Source organism: Mus musculus, chromosome 10 (assembly GCF_000001635.26).
Source record: "Mus musculus strain C57BL/6J chromosome 10, GRCm38.p6 C57BL/6J".
In the NCBI taxonomy this organism is placed as follows: Eukaryota; Metazoa; Chordata; class Mammalia; order Rodentia; family Muridae; genus Mus; species Mus musculus.
Genome location: NC_000076.6, coordinates 83,175,373 through 83,196,214, shown reverse-complemented (window position 1 = coordinate 83,196,214; position 20,842 = coordinate 83,175,373). Strand labels below are relative to the sequence as shown.

The window sequence follows — 20,842 nt, the reverse complement described above, 5'->3', positions numbered from 1 at the left end:
ACAGAGGCAGGACCACACTAGCCAGAGAATCTTCCAGTGTGCGCAGAGACTTCTAGAGAAAAGCAGAATGAAGCAAAGTTTCCATTCACCCATTTAACAAGGAGGACCTGGCCACTGGGGGCAAGCAAGCTCCACCCTGGCCACTGAGGGGAAGGGGGCTTCACCCTGGCTGGATGACTAGCAGAGTCTCATCTCCACACTCACACACATGAGCAGATCACTTGCAGGCTGAAGGGCACAGCCCACCCCACTGCACTCCCCAGTCTTTCATTAATGAACCAAAAATAGTCCACACACAGAAAACAGATTCTGGCTTTTTTTTTTTCTTCTTCAATTTAATTGAAGTTACTTAGAAAAATAATCAGGCTTGAATGGCTTTTCCTGGAGGAACATTTCACGCATCTGTTGGCAACATAGAATTCAGCTTCTTTAACAGTATAGTAAGATACAGGGAGAGAATTCTACAACAGGCCCTCCTCGACTGCATACAAATATGTAAAAAACACACACTCCACAGAGATGTTAAATTCTATGTCCATATGCTTACTGAGCATGCTCAGAAGAGAATACGGATACCACCTTTTGTACCTGATGAGAGCAGATCAAAATCTGCCTGCTGCTGTCCAAGGGTTCAGCTGTTTCTAGAAGGTCCTGTTGTCTATTCAGAGGGGCTGTTTAGCTCTGCTGGGGGAAAGCTGGGGGGTGCTGGTGGGCAAAACCTGAGGGAGTGATGGAGTCAGTCCTGCTGACAAAGAGGTGGGCCAGGATGGGACATGGGTACCAGGAGTGCACAGGCTTGGGCAATTTGTGTATGTGTGTGTGCACATTTATGTGTGCATGTGTGTGTATGCATGTCTGTGCATGTGTGTCTATGTATACCCATGTGTGCATGTCTACTGTGCATGTGTGTATGCCTATCAATGTGTGCATGTATATGTATATATGCATGTCTATTGTGCATGTGTGTATATGTATACCCATGTGTGCATGTGTGTGTGCATGTCTATTGTGCATGTGTGTGTATACATGCCCATGTGTGTATGTATACGTATGGAGGAGGCCTGGGCAGAGGAAGAGAGTAGGAAAGCAAGCAAAATTCTCTGTGGTTTTGTCAGTTAAAGCAGGATAGTAATGCAATCATTATCACATGAGCTAAGAGTCCTAGGGGCTTATACAATGCTCAGGAGCATTCTTGGAGCATGGGCTAAACCTGTGTGCTCAGAAGGGCTGACCAAAGAGAAGTTTCTGGTTCCCATGTTCTCCTTGTGGCTGCAGAGAAAGCCTTACTCCCAGAACCAGGAAGAAAGGGTTGTCTGAGCCCCCCTCAATGGGCTGCCCTGATTCCCAGACCAGCTGAGAAAGGCACTGGGGCAGGGGGAGGCTATAGGGACTGCAGGCAGGGACCCCTGTGGCTCATAGTCTAAACTTTCTCGATAAATGAGTACACTAAGCAGGCATGTCCTTATCACTCTGCCTGTACCTAGTCCTAAAACACAGCTGCACCTTTGAACAGTGGCTCAGAGCTGGGACGCTGGCAGCTCCCCTTTCTAGCTAAGCACAAGAGGCATGCAGGAGAAAGCTTTTCCAACATTTTTTTTTCCTCAGTAGAAAACACTTGGATTTCCAAGCACATTTCACCAATGGATGTCTTTAGCCAGGAACACAGAAACCTTTCTACACTCTACAATAAACAGTCAAGCCGATACATATTTTGAAAATTGTCACTAGGAAGTGTGAACACAAGACAGGAGAAAGACTCCCTCATTCTGGAAGCGTATTGATACACTCTCCCCAGAAGGACAGTCTTTCTCCCTGTAAGAGAGAGAAAGGGAGTAAGTACCATCTGCACACAGCACTGGACCACAGACGGAAGACAAACAGATGCGGACCATGGAAATCAACACGAATCTCCATTTAAAACTCCTGAAGCACACAGTGAACAGTTCCAAACTGTGGGTGGAAGTGAGGAGTATCCCCACGAGGCCATTATCCCCACCAAGTGGCCTTTAAGGTGTCCTTAAGCCACCTGCCCCACTCCATAACACCCTAGGCTTCCCTCCGCTGTGCTTGGAGGGACGGGATCACTCTCTGGGGCAGTATCCAGATGAAGACACCCCAACTAGGTAAAGCAACACTCTCATAAAGTTCCCAGATGGACACTGTTTCTGCTGATTTGTGGAAGGATCTAGGAAGCAGCTGTCAATCTTTGCAGACCTCAGACAGGCTAGATCACCCTCACTGAAGGCTACTGTGTGAAAAACCAGCTAAGACATGGTCTGCCATACAGGATACCTAGGTCATGCAGCCCAGAAATGCTACATTCTCCCAGTTTCACAAGGCAGACTATGTATTCAAGGCTCTGAAAACTCCTGCAGACAGGAACCTGACTTAATTTTGTTTTCTAAGGATATGTGACCACAAACTGATGCCTTGGAGAGCCTGGGCTCGGTGGGACATGCATCAGCTACACCACGCCCAGGGCCTGAGCACCATGACTGCCTCTCTATTCCAGGGACAGCCAAGATCTGTCACTGTTCTTGGTCACACACATGACATAAATCTATTTATTAAAGGCGAGGGGAGAGAAATTGGGGAAGGTACCTGCGTTTTATAAATAGCCTCAGGCAGCCACTCTGGCTCACATTTCTCTCACATTAAATAAAATAATTTCCTCTGCGAGACAGTGTAGCAGTTACCGCTGCCCCCAGCCTCCTTGTGAGCCTAACAATACCATTTTAATAGTTTCTGTGAATAAATTACTCAATTTTATGTTTTTCAGAATATTCTTACCCCCTTCACTCTATACTGCATCAAAACAAACAAAACCCCACAAAAACACAAAAAGCAAAATTTACAGCCTACCAGCTCCCTTATCATCAGAACTATGTACAGCATCTGCTACGTACCCGGACACTGGCTGTCATGGGAATGTGGCTCAAATGTCAACCGCAAAGTATCAGAAACAACTAGAAATGAGGAATAGGTTTGGGCATTGATCAGCAAGGAACAGGAAAGAGCAAATTTCCAACCTTCTGGAGGAGAGGGAGGTCCTGGATGCTCTGCCAATGCAGGACATGGAGGGTGGGCATGTGCCTGTGGGTACCAACACTCCACCTTTGACCTTCACACTTGAACTCCGCCAGTCTCCAAATGTATGCAGTGCACTGTTTTAAGTGGCAGGCAGGACAAGATGTGGACTGGAGATCACAGTAGGAGGCCCTTGAGAAATGTTCCTCCCTTTCCTTAGTCAAGGCAGACATCACTAATCAATCACAGCAGTCCTCCATCCTTGCGCTTGGAGAATATTGTGGCTTATAGGCTTCTACTATGAAGACACTGCACTAGATATACATGATCAAAAGGGTTTCTGTCATTTCTTGTGTTGGGCAATGAACTACTTAGCTAGTTAAGTGGCCTGATCCAAATGTGTGGCTTTCAAATTTGAACTGTAGAAATACGCAAATTTGCTAGGGTCCTGGACCCTCTGGACCACTTGAGAATAGTCTAAAGTCTGTGTGAGGACCAAAGGGATGGGGGTGTTGGTTCACTGTTGAGCTGGATGCCCTGTGTTCACATAAAGCTTGCTGAAGGCCAAGGCTCCTGGTTTCACTCAATGTGCTATCTGCAGTCAAGCCTGGAGAATAGTAGATGCTCAATACTTATTGACTAGAAAACAACCATTATTCTGCCTTCGCTAGCACTGGAAAGTGCCACTTAAAGATTTCCACAGAAAGCCTATTCTTATAGCCTGCTAATTTCGGTAAAGAGAAATCGCTATCATCTGCTCTCTTCTTGGGTTAAAAAAATTTGCATTTCTTTACTACAAGGGACTTTGGGGTTGCTAGCAATCGGTTTGAACCAGTCTCATCCCTGTTTCTTAGTGCAAGGACAATTGACTTCTTTCTAGCAGGGTTTCTTGAATGGCCACAGGCACACATCCCGCAGCTGTCACCATGGGATTCTACACACGGTCAGTGGGGGAGATAACCCCCTCCCCTCCCCCAATGAGCCATAGCCAGCGAAGCACAGACTGTACTCTCCTCTGCACAGACAGGAGCAGGCTGCTGCCACAGACCACGTTTAAATAACTATAAATAAGATTCATTAGACTTTATGGAATGCAGTTTGTGGACTTCACCAGAACACAAGGACACCTTGGAGACAGTGTTGCAGTATCCACTTCTAAAAACAGGGATATTCCACCCCGCTCCCCTGCAAAGACAGCTGTCCTTCCCCGTGGAGAATTTTTAAATAATTCTTAACCATGCCGCTCGCAGCATCTCCCCCGAAGACATATTAACTTACAAAATAACCCAGTCTCCATAGAATTCTTTTGACAAATAAAAATCTTAAATTAAAAAGCAGGATTCTCTCCCTCTCCCCCAACCACCCCTCCCCCTCCCCTCCGCAGCCCTCTAATCCAACTTCAGGTAGTTTGGCACTGAGTAGTTGAACATTAAAAAGTCCAGTTTGTAGACTTCGTACAGCTGTGTCTGGTGCTCGGCGCTGATGTTCTGGAAGAACTCCGTGGTCATCTCGTCGGTAGTTCGGGTGGACTTTGCATAGGTGGGGAACTTCAGGTAGCCGCTCACTCCGGCCAGCTGCAGTACGTAATTGGAGTCCTCCTCCAGTGTCTCATACTTGCCCACGAGGTCGTAGTGGATGTGGCACGGGTGGCAGAGAGAGTAGACCGTCTGCCAGTGCTCGTTGAAGGGCTCCTCCCGCTGGGTGTGGGGGTCGATGAGGTAGGCCACGAACTCCTCGAACTTGACATCGTCCCCCTTGCGCAGGGCCTCCTGCGTGGCGTTCTTCCGCTGGCGTCGGATGATCTTGGTGCCGTAGCGCTTGTGGAAGGAGGTGTTGTACTTCTGCGTGAACTTGTTGCGGTAGGCAGACACCAGCCTCTCGAAGGGTTCCCGCACGAACAGGAACTTCATGTAGCTTTTCAAGCGGTGGTTGATCTCTGGGATGCTGTACTGGTTAAGGGTCTTCAGGTTGGCCGACACGTGGGCTTCGTTGGCTGGGATCTCCATGGGATCGCTGTACTTGCCCCGGCCACTCAGGACCATCATGAGCCTCTTCCAGTTGGTGCACGCTACCTTGGGCACATAGCAGTAGATGAGTTCGTGGTCCTCATCCACCACCAGGTGCTTCAGGTCGTTGGGGGTCAGCACCCTGCGCTTGCGGCTCATGGCACTGTTGGCCCGGCAGGTGTCTGTCACCTGGTCCCGTCTCATCTGGTGCAGGATGGCAGTGTTGGATAGCTCCAGCTGCAGAGGGGACAGAGAAGGAAGGAGAGATGAGTGCTTATCTGTGATTACCGTGGAAAGCTGATCCCTTTGTTCAAGCAGTTATCTAGACCCGGTCAGGTACAAAGCTTGCCTCCAAAGGGCAAGGTGAGATTTAGCCTAACTGCTTAGTGTGGGAGGCACACAGAGGTCAGAGGGGAATGCTTGGGAAGATGTCCGTGTTCTCTGAGAGCAAAAGCTCCTCCCTAAAGTAGATGTTCTGGTTAGTTTTAACTGTCGACTTGACACAACCTAGAATTGTCTGGTACGAGTCTAAATGAGTAGTTACTTAGATTAGATTGGTTTGTGGTCACATCTATGGAGGGCTGTCTCCATTGTTAACTGAGGTAGAAAAACCCAGCCCACCGTGGGCAGCACTATTCCCTAGGCTGGGCTCTGAACTATGTCAGAGTGAGAAAAGCTAGCAAGTGAGCAAGGATGTGTTTATTTCCCCTTTGCTCTTGCCTGAGTATGGTTGCCTTCATTTTCCCCCCAGTGATGGACGATAGTCGGGGACTGTAAGCCAAATGTAGTGTTTTCAATATGCTTGGCCCAGGAAGTGGCACTGTCTGGAGGTGTGGCCTTTAAGACCCTTGTCCTAGCAGTTTGGAAGTCAGTCTTCTTCTGTTTGCCTTCAGAACAAGATGTAGAACTCTCAGTAACTCCTGCACCATGCCTGCCTGGACACTGCCATGATGATAGTGGACTGAACCTCTGACCCCACAAGCTAGCCCCAAGTAAATGTTGTCCTTATGAGAGTTGCCTTGGTCATGGGGTTCACAGTAACGAAACCCTAACTAAGACACCAAGCAAATCCCTTTCTCCCCACTAAGTTGCTTTTGGTCAGGATATTTTATCATTAGCAACAGAATTGGAGCTAGAACGACCAATCATTTCCAGTCAGAACCAGTTCACCCAGATAGAAAAAAATCTACCTGTCTTGGTCAGCTACCATTTTGGTCCCCAACATGCTGAAGCTCAGAGATCCTGTGGAGTGTGGACCCCATTATTTAGCTTGGTACATTCTGTCATTTACCTAGCTGGCTTGTGCAATATGGCCTCTTTTTTTAAAAATATCAACGGAATTTCATCTTGACTTTGAGGTTCTGGAGAAACTAGGGTCGGGGGCTGTGTAGCAGCTGCTCTGGGTGTCAGGTGGTGGACAGTCCTGTGTTCCTCCTCACCCCAAGGTCAAGGTCTCCATTCAGATGCTTGCCCTTTGACATCCACAGTCCACTACCAACCTGCCTCCCCATCTTCATGCCCACATTCTACCCATTCTGAACAGAGGGTACTTCCGAGAAACCAGCTGTTCACCTTTCACTATTGCGCCTGCATTCTGTGCTGGGCCTGTTAGACTCTCCACTTATCTCTATTGATACAAACTTGGCTACTCTTCATGGCGCAGTACACTCTTCTGCCACACCACAAAAGAACATTCCATCTTTGGTGTCCTTCATAGCCCAACTCCGAGTGTTCTTCATGCTTTCCCCGTAGTCACTACTGACTGTCCCATGGCCACTGGCTCTTTAGGCCAGATTAGAAGCTGCCTCAAGACCTGAGACTACAGGAGGATCATTAGAATGTCTAAGGCACTGGGGTCAGTGCCCAGGGGTCAGGTGGGACCCATGAAGCCAGCCCAGAACCTCTGATACTGAGTCATAATTTGTATGATTCATCCCCGAAAAATTAATCTCTGTGTAGAATGGCCCAAAGACAGGAACCCTGATTTCAGTGAGCCTTGCATACTTATACTTAAAACCGCAAAGTGTAAGGCGTTGACCATCTTCAAAGTTGGGTACAGACACCATTCAGTCTCAGGGCTCAAATACTGCAGACTCAGTCCCCAGTGCCCTCACTTGATTAATACATATTTTTCTTTTCTGCTTATTTCTAACCAGGTCAAGATGATAAGATGGAATGTCCTGGTGTCCCTTAGGACATCAATGAGTACCAGCACCCTGATGTGACATGGTGGGAACTAGCTTATCTAGGGTGGGGCTTGTAACTCAGAAATGCTTAATGGCTTCAAAAGATATCACCAATGCAGCTGGAGAGATGGCTCAATAATTAAGAGCACTGTCTGCTCACTCAAGGCCCACGTGGTGACTCACAACTATCTGAAACTCAGATTCCAGGGCATCTGACACCTTTTGTGGGCACCAGTGTACACACATCATACACAGATGTACTCTGCAGATGATACACACACACACACACACACACACACACACACACACACACACACAAAAAAAATCAAATCAAACCACCAAAATCAAAACACAAACGTGATGAGCTTCTTACAGAGGACCCTAGGCCACGGGAATTCTACTTGGCCCCTGGCCTCTTCAAAGCCTGCTTTAAGAGACCTGGTGGGTTTAGGGGAGTCCTGAACAGGGTGGAGAAAGAGAGACATTCTTTGCTTGAAGGCTGAGACTGAGATGGAGAGAGATAGCTAGAACGCCCACTCACAGGACAATGAAGAGTTATGTCACGCAGCTTAAAAACCCATTAATGCCACGTCCCCATGTCTCAGCTACAGGAAGGCGTTCTCGTCTTCAACCAGGGCTCGCAGGAGCTGTAGTGATGGTCCTAACTTTCACAAATAACACATCCACTGCACAGTCTATACAGAGTTCAAGCTGTCTGAGGGGCTTAGCTATCTGAGGGACAGCTCTTTGGGGACAGCAGAAGACAAAGGGATAAAGAAGACACATTAGTGGCAAATAGCTTGTTCCCTACCACTGGAAGGAAACATGGCTGCTTGCCGACCACGGTCCATCAGTTTTACAAAGCAGGGGTGTGATGGTTTGTATATGCTCAGCCCAGGGAGTGGTACTATTAGGAGGTGTGGCCTTGTTAGAGTAGGTGTGGCTTTGTTGGAGTAGGTGTGTCACTATAGGTGTGGGCTTTAAAACCCTCATCCTAGCTGCCTGGAAGCCAGCTAGCTGCCTTCAGATGAAGATGTAGACCTCTCAGTTCCCCCTGCACCATGCCTGCCTGGATGCTGCCATGCTCCCGCCTTGATGATACTGGACTGAAACTGTGAACCTGTAAGCCAGCCCCAATTAAATGTTGTTCTTATAAGAGTTTCCTTGGTCACGGTGTCTGTTCACAGCAGTAAAACCCTAAGACAAGGGGTTTGTGGCCCTGTCGGTGAGTAAACCTGAAGGTGAATTCACCTTCTAGGTTTCCTATTCTTTCCCAACTCCCTGTCCTTTGTTTTTCAAAAGGGTTTGAAGAGATCATAGCAGAGAAGTTGTGCACAGTTTTGAGAGTTGATATTAAGGATCTTATTTGGTTGTAAGCTTCCAAGCATCACACACAAAGTGGGAAGTGAGAATCTTCCTTGCTCTTGTTATCAAAGAGAAAAGCATTTTGACTGTTGGTGGTCAGAAAGCAAACCAGATGATCTAAGGAATTCAGAAAAGTCAGCCAGGGAGCGGGGGTGGGGGGGGGTGGGGGGGGTGTTTCTTGTGTTCAGAGTCTTCAAAGTGCACTATCTTTGGCTGACTGAATACCAACACTGGCATTCACTCCTACTTGCCCACAGAAGGTGGTAATGTGTACAGTTCCTCTCAAGGAAGGAGCCCACTGAGACTCTTACAGAGCAGAATCCATGGAAAGATAATCCGCCCTGCGGAGCAGCCCTCACACCCAGCACTGTCAGCCTTTCCTGGGCTGGCTCCCGTCAGCATCAGTGACAGTTTATGCTGGTGTGTCTCCAACTTCACATGTGTGGGTGTCACCCTGAGGGCTTGTTCCAGCACTTTCTGGCTTCCAGCCAGAGCTGGGGATGTGGCAGGGCAGAGGGTCTGCCAGGGTTCCTCTGCCAAAATTGTGCCAGATACCTCAGAAGGAGGCTCAACCCATCGTAGTGTGTTCCCGACAGTAATGGTGGCTGAAGTCCAAGATGAAGTCCCCAGGATGGCATCCCCTTGACCCCATGATGGCCTCTACTGACAGCTCTTCACATTCTCCTCTTCCCTAACAAACGCCCTTAAACCAGCGTACCATCTGAGTAGCTTTAGTGGCATCTTAAAGACCCTCTCTCCAACTCTCTCACATCCTAATGCCAAGCGCTGCTGCTGGGCTGGACCACGCTTTGAGAGCTGCAGATCTGCGCTATGTAGAAATGACAGTATTCTAACATCTTGGACCAATTCACAGCCACCCTTAATAACAGAACACAGAACAGTTCGCCATCAGACACCAAGGGACTCTACCCTCGGCCTTGCCACCAATTCCTTTCATCTCCCTGTGATGTCCACAAAGTATAGGGCAGAGAAAGGCAGAGTCTAGGATGTCCTGAACACAGCTCCTGGCTTTGGGCTGCATCCGGCATGCTGGATTTGATGTCTATTTTTAATTTGGATGTTTTGGAAGTGAACTGTAATTAGTGTAAGGACCAAGCTCAGGGGTTGTTTTAAGAAGTCTTTAAAGTTTTACTCTATTTCATCTTAAAAGGAAGAGCCGGTCCACCCTGTGAGGTCTGCATTCTCTTTGGATGTAACACCCACGCCCAAGTGTACCCACCTCATTGCCTGTGGTTGGGCAGATAATACCAGATAAAGAGGTAAATCTGGAGGCTTCCAATGACTCCCAACGGCTCTTGTTTTGTAATTCGAACATCTGAATTCCAGGCCATGGGGTACGACTCAGCTGGTGACACCCTTGCGCGTGAGTATGAGGGACGGAGTTCCTTTCCTGAAACCCACTTACAGAAAGCTGGGCATGGTGGCACATGCTTGTTTTGCCAGCACCGTGGAGGTGACACAGTCCTTCCCTGCACTTTTTTGGCACCTCTGCCACCTGTTGTCTTGGGTTTTCAGGGATGGAGGGATTTGATGTAGAAACCGCAGCCCCAGCAAACACAAGCACCATATCTACTAGCTGCATTGGAACACTACTGCACAAGTTGCCGCTGAGCCACACACTTGGAAGCAGGTATCATCGGCGTTTCTAACTTCCAGAGAGGGAAACTGAGGCACTGGGGACGATGCAGGTTGCTCAAGGTCCCAGAGATAGGAACTGGGACTGTAAGTTCAGGTGCTGGTAGACACTGACTTGTGTGACTCCTGGAGTCAGAAGCCACACCTGGGGACTCCCACCTCTGGATTAAGCCACCTGGGGACTCAATCCTGGCAGTCCAGAGGTATCATGGTGATAGGCTGGGTCCTATTTCTATCCCAGAGGTCTGCTATACCTTCTCCGGCTGTTGCCGGTGGTCCCAGGGTCCTAGTACTGCCCGGGTAGGAACCACAGCTTCAGAGGGCCTAGAGTCCTATGTATACTAGGGCTGGACCACACTGGAACCTGGGTGTGAGCCTTGTCGAGTCTCACTAAACCTGCTGGGGCTGGTGTTGTCTGTGAGTAACCAGCTGGTGTTCTCCCTGGCATCTGAGGGCTGTAACACACCTTCTTGGAGCCTCTGGTTCACCCATCCTAGGTGCACAGCTTAAAGACCCCTGGGGAAAAAGAACCAGCCAGGCTGTGAGCATCCTGCGAAAAGTACTCAGTCAGTTTATTAAGAGCAAGTTTTGAGGCTCAAGCCCTTGCCTGGCTGCTCTCTTGCAACAGCCACCATCTTGTATGCGTGTCACACACCACTGACTCGCTCTGGCCTCTCTCCCTCCTAGCATGCTAATTCCAGGGTGCAGGTGTCTTCCACTTTTTTTTCCCTCTAATACATTACTAATTCTTGGCCCATAGGAGACACTCGAAGGTTTGTCTGAATTAAAGTGAGAATGCATGAATGCATACGAGTCAGTGCGCACATGCATGTATGAATGTATGCTTACACTCAGGAGTGAATGTAATATATGCACATATGCATGTATGAATAGATGCAGGTATATGTCAATAATGTGGGGTGTATAGGGATTGTGCAGGTTCTGGGTGACTGGAGAGGCTGCTGTGTGCTCCTCTGGTGCCTACATCTGCTGCCCCAGCCCATCCTCCTACTGAGGTTTGGAGCCAGAGTCTGAAGCTGCACCAACGCATTAGCAGATAGGCTGTTCGTCTTAGGAGAAGTCGGCTCTGATGAAACAGCTTTGATCATGGGAGGACTCCTCTGGAGCTTTCTACCTGAGTCAGCCCAGGAAACAGGAGGAGGAGTCATGCCATGCTGGAGGGCAAAGATACCAGAAGAGGTTGGAAGAGCTCTGCACAGGGCTCCGTGAGTTGGGGCGCCTTTCCAGGAAGCCAGATGTAGCTGGAGGGGCCTTATTTACATCCCACAGTCTCTGGGCTCCGGGAGGTTTGGGCCTGGTGCAGAAGGCTTCAGGCTTAGGAATGGGACCATTGCCAAGCTGGCCTGGCTTCCTATGAATGGTGGCCCAGAACAGGGACAAGGGTGAGGAAGGGACAGGGTTCCGACACCAAGGAGGCTGGTCCTTCAGAAGTCTGAAATCAGAGGGGCAGGCAGGCTCTGTGCCTGTTGACTGACACACTCTGGGGATATCGGAAGTCACTTCTGACAGGAGGAAGGAAGCTGGGCCCCTTCTCTCAGCCTCGAGGCTGGCAACTCCCCCCCAGGGCTGGGCTGTCTGTGGTATTTTAGGGAGGCAGGTAGGTGTGTGTGTGGGAGAATATGGCTTGGCCCTGCAGGTTCTCTTGGCTTCTGACTGGACAATTTGGCTTTGTGGTTTCCTTCCTGCCTCTCTCCAGAGACTCAGCACGCCTTACTGAACATTTGACTGAGCATCTTGAGCCCTCAGGCCTTGGTTCCCCATTCTGTACCATGGGGACAATAGTTGTGCATTCTGGGGGTTGCTTTGATGATTGAGGGCTCAGAAAAAAAACATATGGCACCATGCCTGTGTCTTGTGAACACCACGGAAGTAGAAATTCACTTCCTGTTTAACGTCATTGTGGAGGATTGTCTGGAAAGGGGCTGGCAGTAGAACCAGGCAGCAAAGCCTTGACTGAACCTGAATGCTGACTCCCTGTGTTGTCTGGTGACTGTAACTCCTTGACTCCACCTTAGCCATCTGACTGTACGGTCAGTGTGGGTGGTCCAGGCACCTGCTCCTAGCCACGGTCCTGGGGTATTTCCATCAGATCAGCTCTGGTGTCTCTGTTACACCCGAGGAACTGCTGGTTGGGTATTCTTCTCCGGGAGTGGGCTCTGCAGGAATGCCAGACACATCTGGCATCTGCTCACGAGGCCTGACTCATGCACATCTGGTATCTCACTGACAGAAAATGACTGATAGACATTAGCTGGAATAACATCCTGGCTGGACAGTTGAAGAAAGGGGCAACATCGCGATGAGCTATCAGTACAGTCAACACACTGTAAAGCAGGCGGTGGATTTCAGGATGCTAGAACTGTAGGCTATTGTGTGTGTGTGTGTGTGTGGTGTGTGTGTGTGTGTGTGTGTGTGTGTGTGTGTGTGTGTGTACTTGTGGAGGTCGATCTTGGGTATTAGGTATCATTCCTTAGACGCTGTCCATCACTCTCCTTCAACAACAATAACAACAACTACTACAACAGTGTTTCTTATTGGCCTGAAACCTACGCTGGGATAACAGACACACATCACAATGCTCAGTGTTTGTTTGTTTGTTTGTTTTTTGCTCCCCCCTATCCGTTCTAGGGATGGAAGCCAGGACCTCAGGCCTGTGCAGCAAGCACTGTACTGGTTGATCTATCTCTGATGCCTCCTGGTCTATCAACACCCCATCTCCCTCATTAATACAAGTTACCCACGTACCATTCCTGGTGGGGAAGAGGCTAGAATTGGGCCAGCCCAGCAGATACCACCGCAAAGTATTCCTCCCTTTCCCACCTGCTAGGCACCTTCTACCCCTTCCACAAGTCACCCACAAACCCAAAAGTCCAAGAAGCCACCCCCAGCATCAGGCCTCACTGTCTCTAGCTGCCCAGCCTTCAACAGTTACAACATTGTGAATGAATACAGCCTGTGCCTTCCCTGCCTGCAGGGCTGCTGGCCCAGGTCTAAATGTCTTGTGTGTCTCAAGCACTTGGTGCTGAATCCTTGCAGGACTCAGAGAAGGAGGGTTAGCATTGTGCCAACACATTAGTGCCTCTCTCCTGCTAAGTCTTTTTCAAGAGAGATGGCCATTTGTCATCCACACGGCAGTGTAACGGGAAGGCCACAGGGAGGCGCCACTGAGACCAGTATCGCTGAATTCACTAGCTGAGGAATGTAAGCGACTGCATTGATTTTTAGGTCACAGCTGAGGATACACAGCGGTGCACAACAGCCACACAGACAACCTGGAGCCCAGAGATGAGTAAGACACCCACAAGCTGAGGACATCAGAGGTGTAAATACCGTGTAACTGGTAGATTTTTGAGCTACTGCGTATGTGGGGGTGGAGGGGGTTGTTGCTCATAACCCAGGTGGAGCATTTCTCTGCGCCCACCTAATCCCAACTCAGCCACCCATTCCTAGGACGCAGCACTGAGGAGGACTTTCCTTGTCTCTCTAACCAGCAGCCCCCTGGAGGTACAGGGATGAATCCCAGGCCAGAGCATGGGACGAGTCAGCCAAGGGGCTTACTGCTATGTATGTGGTTCTAGGCCACCTCTGTGCACCGAGGAAAATACCCCCTCTCCTTTGCCCTCCCTACTATGGTTCATTTGTTTGCAGGTGCGCGTGTGTGCCTGTGCACACAGAGAAAACCAGAGGGTAACCCCTGCTCCTTCAGGTGCCGCTTCCTCCCCCTCTTTTAAAGACAGCATCACATGGGTCAGAAGCTGCCAGTCTGTCTCAGCTTCTAATGAATCAGATCCCATTACAGATGGCTCCGAGCCACTGTGTGGTTGCTGGGAATTGAGCTCAGGACCTCTGGAAGTACAGCCTGTGCTCTTAAGTGCTGAGCCATCTCTCCAGCCCCACGTGCCCAGCTTTTTACGTGGGTTCCAGGAACTGAGCACAGGTTCTCAGGCTGCTGCTGACTGAGCCGGTCTCCCAAGCTCTCAGGGGACATTTCTGTGAAACCCGTGGAGTGTAGAGTCCGGATGGCTGCAAGTTCAGAAACTCAGCGGGAGCAGGTGGCCTACTTTCGTCACCAAGGCAGGGAATGTGGGCTAGGCTCTCCTGGGCTGGCCTGATTTGGGAACTCATTAAAATGAGCAAAAAAACCTGAAAATGGCAGGTTCTCTTTTAAAGGACAGTGCCTCTGCTTGGGCTAACAGGAGAGACAAAACGAATCTATTTCAGGATATAATATTTAACCCTAACCCAACCTCTGAGTGGTCTATGGTCCTTGTCCTTTGGCTTCTCTGCCTCACTTGGGAGAGCTAGGACAGAAGGATATTGGTAGGGGTGGGGTGGGGGGTTCAGGGTAGAAGATGAGAGAAGCTTAGGCACTTTTGTTCACACCAGACTCTACAGGGGCCAACTGTCTAGTGGGGTGTCTCCCCTGGGTCTAGTTTCCTACATAGGAAGTCAGTACGCTGGACAGCTAAGTAGCCAGTCCCTGAGAGCGGGCCAGATGAGTGGCCTTCAGGAAGAGAGTGATCCTTTGGGCAGTGGCAGGCTGATGAAAATGAGGGGATTAGGAGAGAGGCTGGGCCAGACTCCCTCCTTGGGCCTCTGTGTGCTCATTTGTAAAATGGGCCCCAAAGCACCATGGCTCTATGACGGCTGTTGAGTCAGGCACCAGCAGGGAGTTGTGCGCGCCCACATGTGAGTGCGCCCAAGTGCTGGGCCACATGGCAGGGAAGAGGTGAGGTGCACAGAGGTGTCTTGAGCGCTTGGGTGACATCAGCCCACCCTGACCTCTGAGGAGGAAGCATGAAGAGCCGGTTCAGCTTAGGAGGAAATCTATTGATTTTCCCCAAATAGGGATGTTCGGTAAAGCCTTTGGGGAGATTAGAAACTGGCTGCCCAAAAGGTAGTGGGGGGAAGTTGGGGGACATAGGGCAGCCAGGGCAAGACCTTGGCTGATTCAATGTGTGGTATGCCCGCAGGCTGTGTGTGTGTTTCCAGGGCCCCAGGAATAGATTGGGAATAGATCGACACATCGAAGCTGGACCAGTCTGGGGTGGGGAGGCCCTTGGGAAGGAAGCTTTTAGTCGTAATTACAATTGCACTGGTCACAAAGGGAGGGGTGCTGGGAACTTTTTGTTTTTGTTTTTTGTTTTTTTTTCACTCTGAGTGCCATTTTCTGTGTCAAAGCAATGAACAGAGAGGCTCTGAAAAGCAAGTTGGGCTAGGGCCTGGGGACCGGTCCTATGGGGACGGCTGATGGTCACAAATGAAAGCATCTGCTTCCATGTAACTGTTGCTCTAGCTGTGGAGAATAAAGGCACCTGGTAACAGCGGGGACAGCCCTGCGGCCGGACTTCTATGCAGACTCACCCAATTGGGTTAGTCTCGGTCTCTTGGTCTCTTGGTCTCCACCACCCCACCCCACCCCGCCCATGCGAGTGCAAAGTCAACCTTGGGTATTTTTCCTAAAGCACTATCCGCTATGGATTTTATTTTGTAAGATAAGTTCTCTCAGTAGCTCAGACCTCACTAATTACGCTATGCTGGCTAACTAGTGACCCCAGGGACCTGCCTTGTCTCTTCTTCCCGGGTGTTGGGACTATAAAGTATGTATCACTATGCATGCCTGACTTTTTACCTGGGTTCTGAATATACAAACTCAGGCCTCATGCTTTCATGGCAAGCACTGTGTATGTCCCCAGATATGTTCTCTTATGGAAAGAATTAAAACAACAACCCCCCAAAACTATAGTCTGTCAAGAAAAGGCAGGGATACTTCCACTCTGCCCATTGGGTTGCCCCGAGGAAGGCACTGGGGAGACAGCCAGTGAGAGGTCTGGAGAGAAACAGGAGGGTGGAGGCTATTCTAGGTCACATGATTATTTATGACCATGTCTGATTCCAAGGTGGCTGGGAAAAAGGGGGGCTGACTACATACTTACCTGTGGAGATCTGTGCTCAGGAATCCAACCAACCAAGGACCAGCCATTTCCCATCTTGAGGTGAGATTGGCAGTTTACAGACCAGTAAACTGAAGGTCAGAGTCTTAACATGACTGTTAGAGCCCAAGTCTCACAGCATAAAAAATACAAAGCCCAAATTTATCCCTACTATCCTGTGCTGGGTACTAGTCTTCAGCTTGAAACAGGCTACAGACTTTGACTTCTATCTGATCCATCCATGAGAACAGGCTAGCTGAGTGAAACTCCTGGGCACAAGGAAGCCCCAGGAACAAAAGTTAGCATTGTAGAACTTTCCCTCTGAATTGAAACATTCCCTCCAGGAGCAAGGTCAGCAAAGAAAACTTGGAGGATTTAGGAAGTAAAGGAAACTCACAAGTCTCAGGAAGTCCCTAAAACAGAGAAGACTTGCAAGGCCCCTTGTTCTGTGAGGCATAACAATTGCTGGGGAGAGGGGACTCTCTGAGGCTGCCTGAAAGTTGTGCATAGAGCTCTTGTGAGTTGTCATTTATGCAGTGGTGGGCTTTTTGGTGATGTGGCTGCCTCTGAGTTATCCACATTCCTGTACAGAACCTCTCATCCATACTTACATAACTAACTCCAATGACCTCATCCATTCACTCAGCTAGTTTGGGCAGAGTTGTTTCTTTGGTCTGTCATTAATATGCTAACTGGGGTCCACACCTGTGCAGGAAAAGTCACACAGCACAATTTAACTAAACCTCACAGGAGACACCAAATTCATAACTTTTCCTGAAGTCAGTGCACAGAACCTGCTCAGTGGGATGCATCCTAATGTTAGAGGGATATCCAGGTTTTCCCTCTAAGCTGTTTGCAGCCCCGCTGAGCATGATTTTGCCTTCTAGTCTTCCAAAGACATAGTTTACCCATCAAGACACACAATGAGGACCTTTAGGCAGCTTAGGGTGTGTTTCCTTCTAGCTGCTGCAGGCCAGAGCTTCAGGATGGTGAGCATACAGCTCCTAGCACAACTATGGGTTTGCAGGGCTAGGCCCTGTCTTTCACAGATACCTGGGTGGGGTTAGGACTGAACTCCCTTTTGGCCCTCACAGGCTCTCCAGATGCACTCAGCAAGAGACCCGTGCATCTCTCAAGAACTTGGCTATAGCCCAGTAATCCTGGGACACTCTCCAAAGTGGGCCAGAACCCAGAAGGGCAAGGCATTGTCTCTGGTCTTTGGACTCTTTTAACCAGAAACATCTGGAAATCCATGTGTGATGGCTATCCTTGCTTGTCAACTTTACTCTATCTGGAGTTAACTAAAACCCAAGGGGATGATAACCTGCAACACAGTTTTGTTTTGTTTTTTTCCCATTCAATCGTTGAGGTGGAAAGACATGTCTTTAATCCAGATCTTCTGAGGTGGGAAGGTCCATCCTTCATCTGGGCTATTCCTTCTGCTGTCAGCCATATAAAGGACATGGAAGAAGGACATGCTCTCTTTGCCTGCTTGCCCTCCCTCTTGCTGGCAAGTGATTCTTTCTCTGGCATTAGAGCCTGCTTCTTCGGGATTCCAGTGTACACTGAAAACTGATTGAGACATCAAGCCTTGCGGACTGAACAACTACCGGGTTCTTGGCCCTTCTAATGGTAAACTGCCATTGTTGAACTACTTGGACCACAGCCTGCAAGCCACTCTAATAAATCCCTCTATGTATACAAAGACTCATTCTCTGAGTTCTGCTCTTATAGAAAACCCTGACTAATATACCACAGGACTAAACTGGATGCCTCAGGGTACGTCTGCAGCTCAGAGGCAAGGCCTTGGCTTGTGAGTCACAGGCTTGTTTTCCAGCTTCTTTCCCTGACAGTATCTTCCGTCCCTCCATCTCTCACTTCCTCTCCTGACTGAACATCCCACACTGGTGTCATCTTCATGGCCACCGAACCTCCTTCTCTACGGAATGTGCTTTCTCCATACCTTGTAGGGTACAAGGACGGCCATTTTGGGGGGAGCATTAGCAAGGTAGGATTCACAAGTCAGGGATCAAGAGTACACTCCTATCTTCCTCTTAGTTACTCAGCTGAGAACATTCTACAGGAACCCCAAACTCCAACCCAATAAAGGTGTCTCTCTGGCACATCTCTGCACCGTCATAAGGATAACACTGCTGTCTATACAGGTGATTCTGCTAGAACCAGGGTGTGGCCTCTGTGACTCTCTCCTCATCTTGACAACCCCAGGGTAGACACGTCACCTCTAGATCTGGCTGCTGCTGACAGACCCTACTGTTACTCTGAACACAGTGTGGATGCCCGCCCTCCTTCCTTCAAGTCGTCCATGGGATGCTCAGCCGCCCGGGCCTGGTGACAGCTCTGGCATGTCCTCACTCTGCCTACCCCTTGCAGCTCTGTCTCAGGACCTCATGGCTGACAGGATGCGCTTTCTCACATCTAAGGGACTCACAGAGGGTAGAGTCCTGTGCCTCAGAATGTCCCTCCTGAATGTCACTCTCTTACTGATTCCTGTTTCCTGACTTCATCTAGTCTCACACTTCCTCTAAAATGGTGCCTCTGATGGCTCAGGCCAGATGCTAACTGCCTCTGCCAGGGATCTAGGCTGTCTCTCTTTCTGTCATCATTAACACCAACAAGAGCTGGTATATGTGATGTGCTGTGTGGGTGTAAGTGCTGGTACCTCTAGTGGGGCTTCTGGCCACAGCTCCTGCTTAAGCACAAAGTGAAGGTTAAGAGGACGGCAAACTGGAGTTCAAAGCCCGGTGCCTCTCAGTGGAGAGTATCAGGAGAGAGTTGTTAACAATCAACAGCAGAGGGCCGGGCTCAAGCCCCAGTTACATGAAGCCAAAAATGTCTTGCCACTGAGCCTCGTGATCAATTAGGAGGCCTGGAAGGAAGAAGCCAGTAAGAACCTGGAGGTTAACACATCAACTGATGCTGTAAGTTGCTTGGACAGAGCCCAGGCTCTGCAACTGCACAGATTACAAACCCAGCTGAGCTCAGCTTTTGTTACAGACACCAAAGAATGCTGGGACTAAAACTTCAGGGGCCCAGGAAGCAACAGGTATGTTACTGTATAGCACTGGGCACAGCAGACCTTCCCATCTGTCTCCCCATCCTGGACCCCTTGGATGGTGAGTTGGAGAGGGGGCAGGAGATGGGGAGCAACTCAGAGTTAGGAAAGCAGAGATGGGCTTATCTCTAGAGTGACCAAAGATAAATGTTCACACACACACACACACACACACACACACACACAGAGAGAGAGAGAGAGAGAGGCAGAGAGACAGAGAGACAGAGAGAGAGAGAGACAGAGAGAGACAGACAGAAGAGGTAAAGAGGGAGGAGAGACAGTCTTGGCACACCTGGACCACATCAGCAGAGCCCATGCCCCCTGGGAGGTCTGATCGCAAAGAGACCGACATAATCCACTACCCCTCCTACCCCCGGCATGAAGCACCATTAGAAGATGCCTTCTGGTGACCCCATTATAGTCTTCCCCCTAGAGAGACTGAGCTGAGCCGCAGCCCCAGTCCTTTTGGCCCAGCAAGAAAGGAAGATGATGAAGCTGACCAACCACCATCACTGCTGATTCCAAGAAACTTCTAGTGAGGGAGTATGTCTCAGAAGTGTCCCCGAAGATGAGGACAGAGCCAGGCACTCAAAAGATATCCAGTGAACAAGTGTGCAAGGAATCACCACACAGGTGCACAGTCTACAGAAGGGAAGGAAAAGATACCAAACAGGCCACACCAAGTCCCCTTGGCTCTGGGACTTCCACAAGCTCATCTTGGGTGTATAAACAAGAATCTGCCAGGCAGTGGTGGCGCATGCCTTTAATCCCAGCACTTGGGAGGCAGAGGCAGGCGGATTTCTGAGTTCGAGGCCAGCCTGGTCTACAAAGTGAGTTCCAGGACAGCCAGGGCTACACAGAGAAACCCTGTCTCATAAAACAAAACAAAACAAAACAACCCAAGAATCTGAGACTGGAGGGGCCAAGGCCATGGGACACAGCGAGTGAGAAGCAAGGGTCCCTGTCTTCATGGCTATTTAGAGCCAGCCCTAGAGTCTGACAATAGAGAACGGGCCATAAAGCTCATACAGTAAGATGAATCCAGGGGGCTGTGAGGTCAACTGGCGCTCTGCCTTGGTGGTCTCTGGTCAGGGTACACTCCACTTAGACACTTGGTGTTCTCATCCTCTTAGGTCTGCCCAGAACCCCCATCCTCAACTCTCTTGGGTTCTGAGTTCACAGTTATGCTGGCTTTGTGTGACAGCTTGACACACGCTACAGTCATCAGAGAGGGAGAAGCCTCGGTTGGGGAAATGACTCCAGGAGATCCAGCTGTAAGGCATTTTCTCAACTCTTCATCAATGGAGGAGGGCTCAGCCATGGTGAGTGATGCCATCCCTGGCCTGGTGGTCCTGGGTTCTATGAGAAAGCAGTCTGAGCAAGCCAGGGGAAGCAAGCCAGTAAGCAGCACCCCTCCATGGCCTCTGCATGAACTCCTGCCTCCATAGTAGTAGTAGTACTGTACTACTGTAGTAGGTTGGCCCTGTAGTAGGTTAGCCTACTTATATTCTAATGCTAAGATTTGGAGTCAGTACTCAGATTCAGGGAACCTGACCCTAGTTAATTCTGATTGGT

The 20,842-nt window shown here is 49.5% G+C and overlaps 1 protein-coding gene across 3 annotated transcripts in view; it reads right to left on the bottom strand.

The window, feature by feature from the left end:
* Positions 1 to 310: 310 nt before the first annotated feature.
* Positions 311 to 20,842, bottom strand: part of Chst11 (carbohydrate sulfotransferase 11) — a 211,465-nt gene continuing 190,933 nt past the window's right edge. For 2 of the 3 annotated variants that reach the window (XM_006513909.4, XM_006513908.4), the window contains exon 3: positions 311 to 5,270. In XM_006513909.4, coding sequence (XP_006513972.1) covers positions 4,416 to 5,270 — 855 coding nt within the window. In that variant the 3' untranslated portion in view covers positions 311 to 4,415. The remainder of the gene's footprint in view (positions 5,271 to 20,842) is intronic. The other variant, NM_021439.2, reaches the window with a different exon arrangement.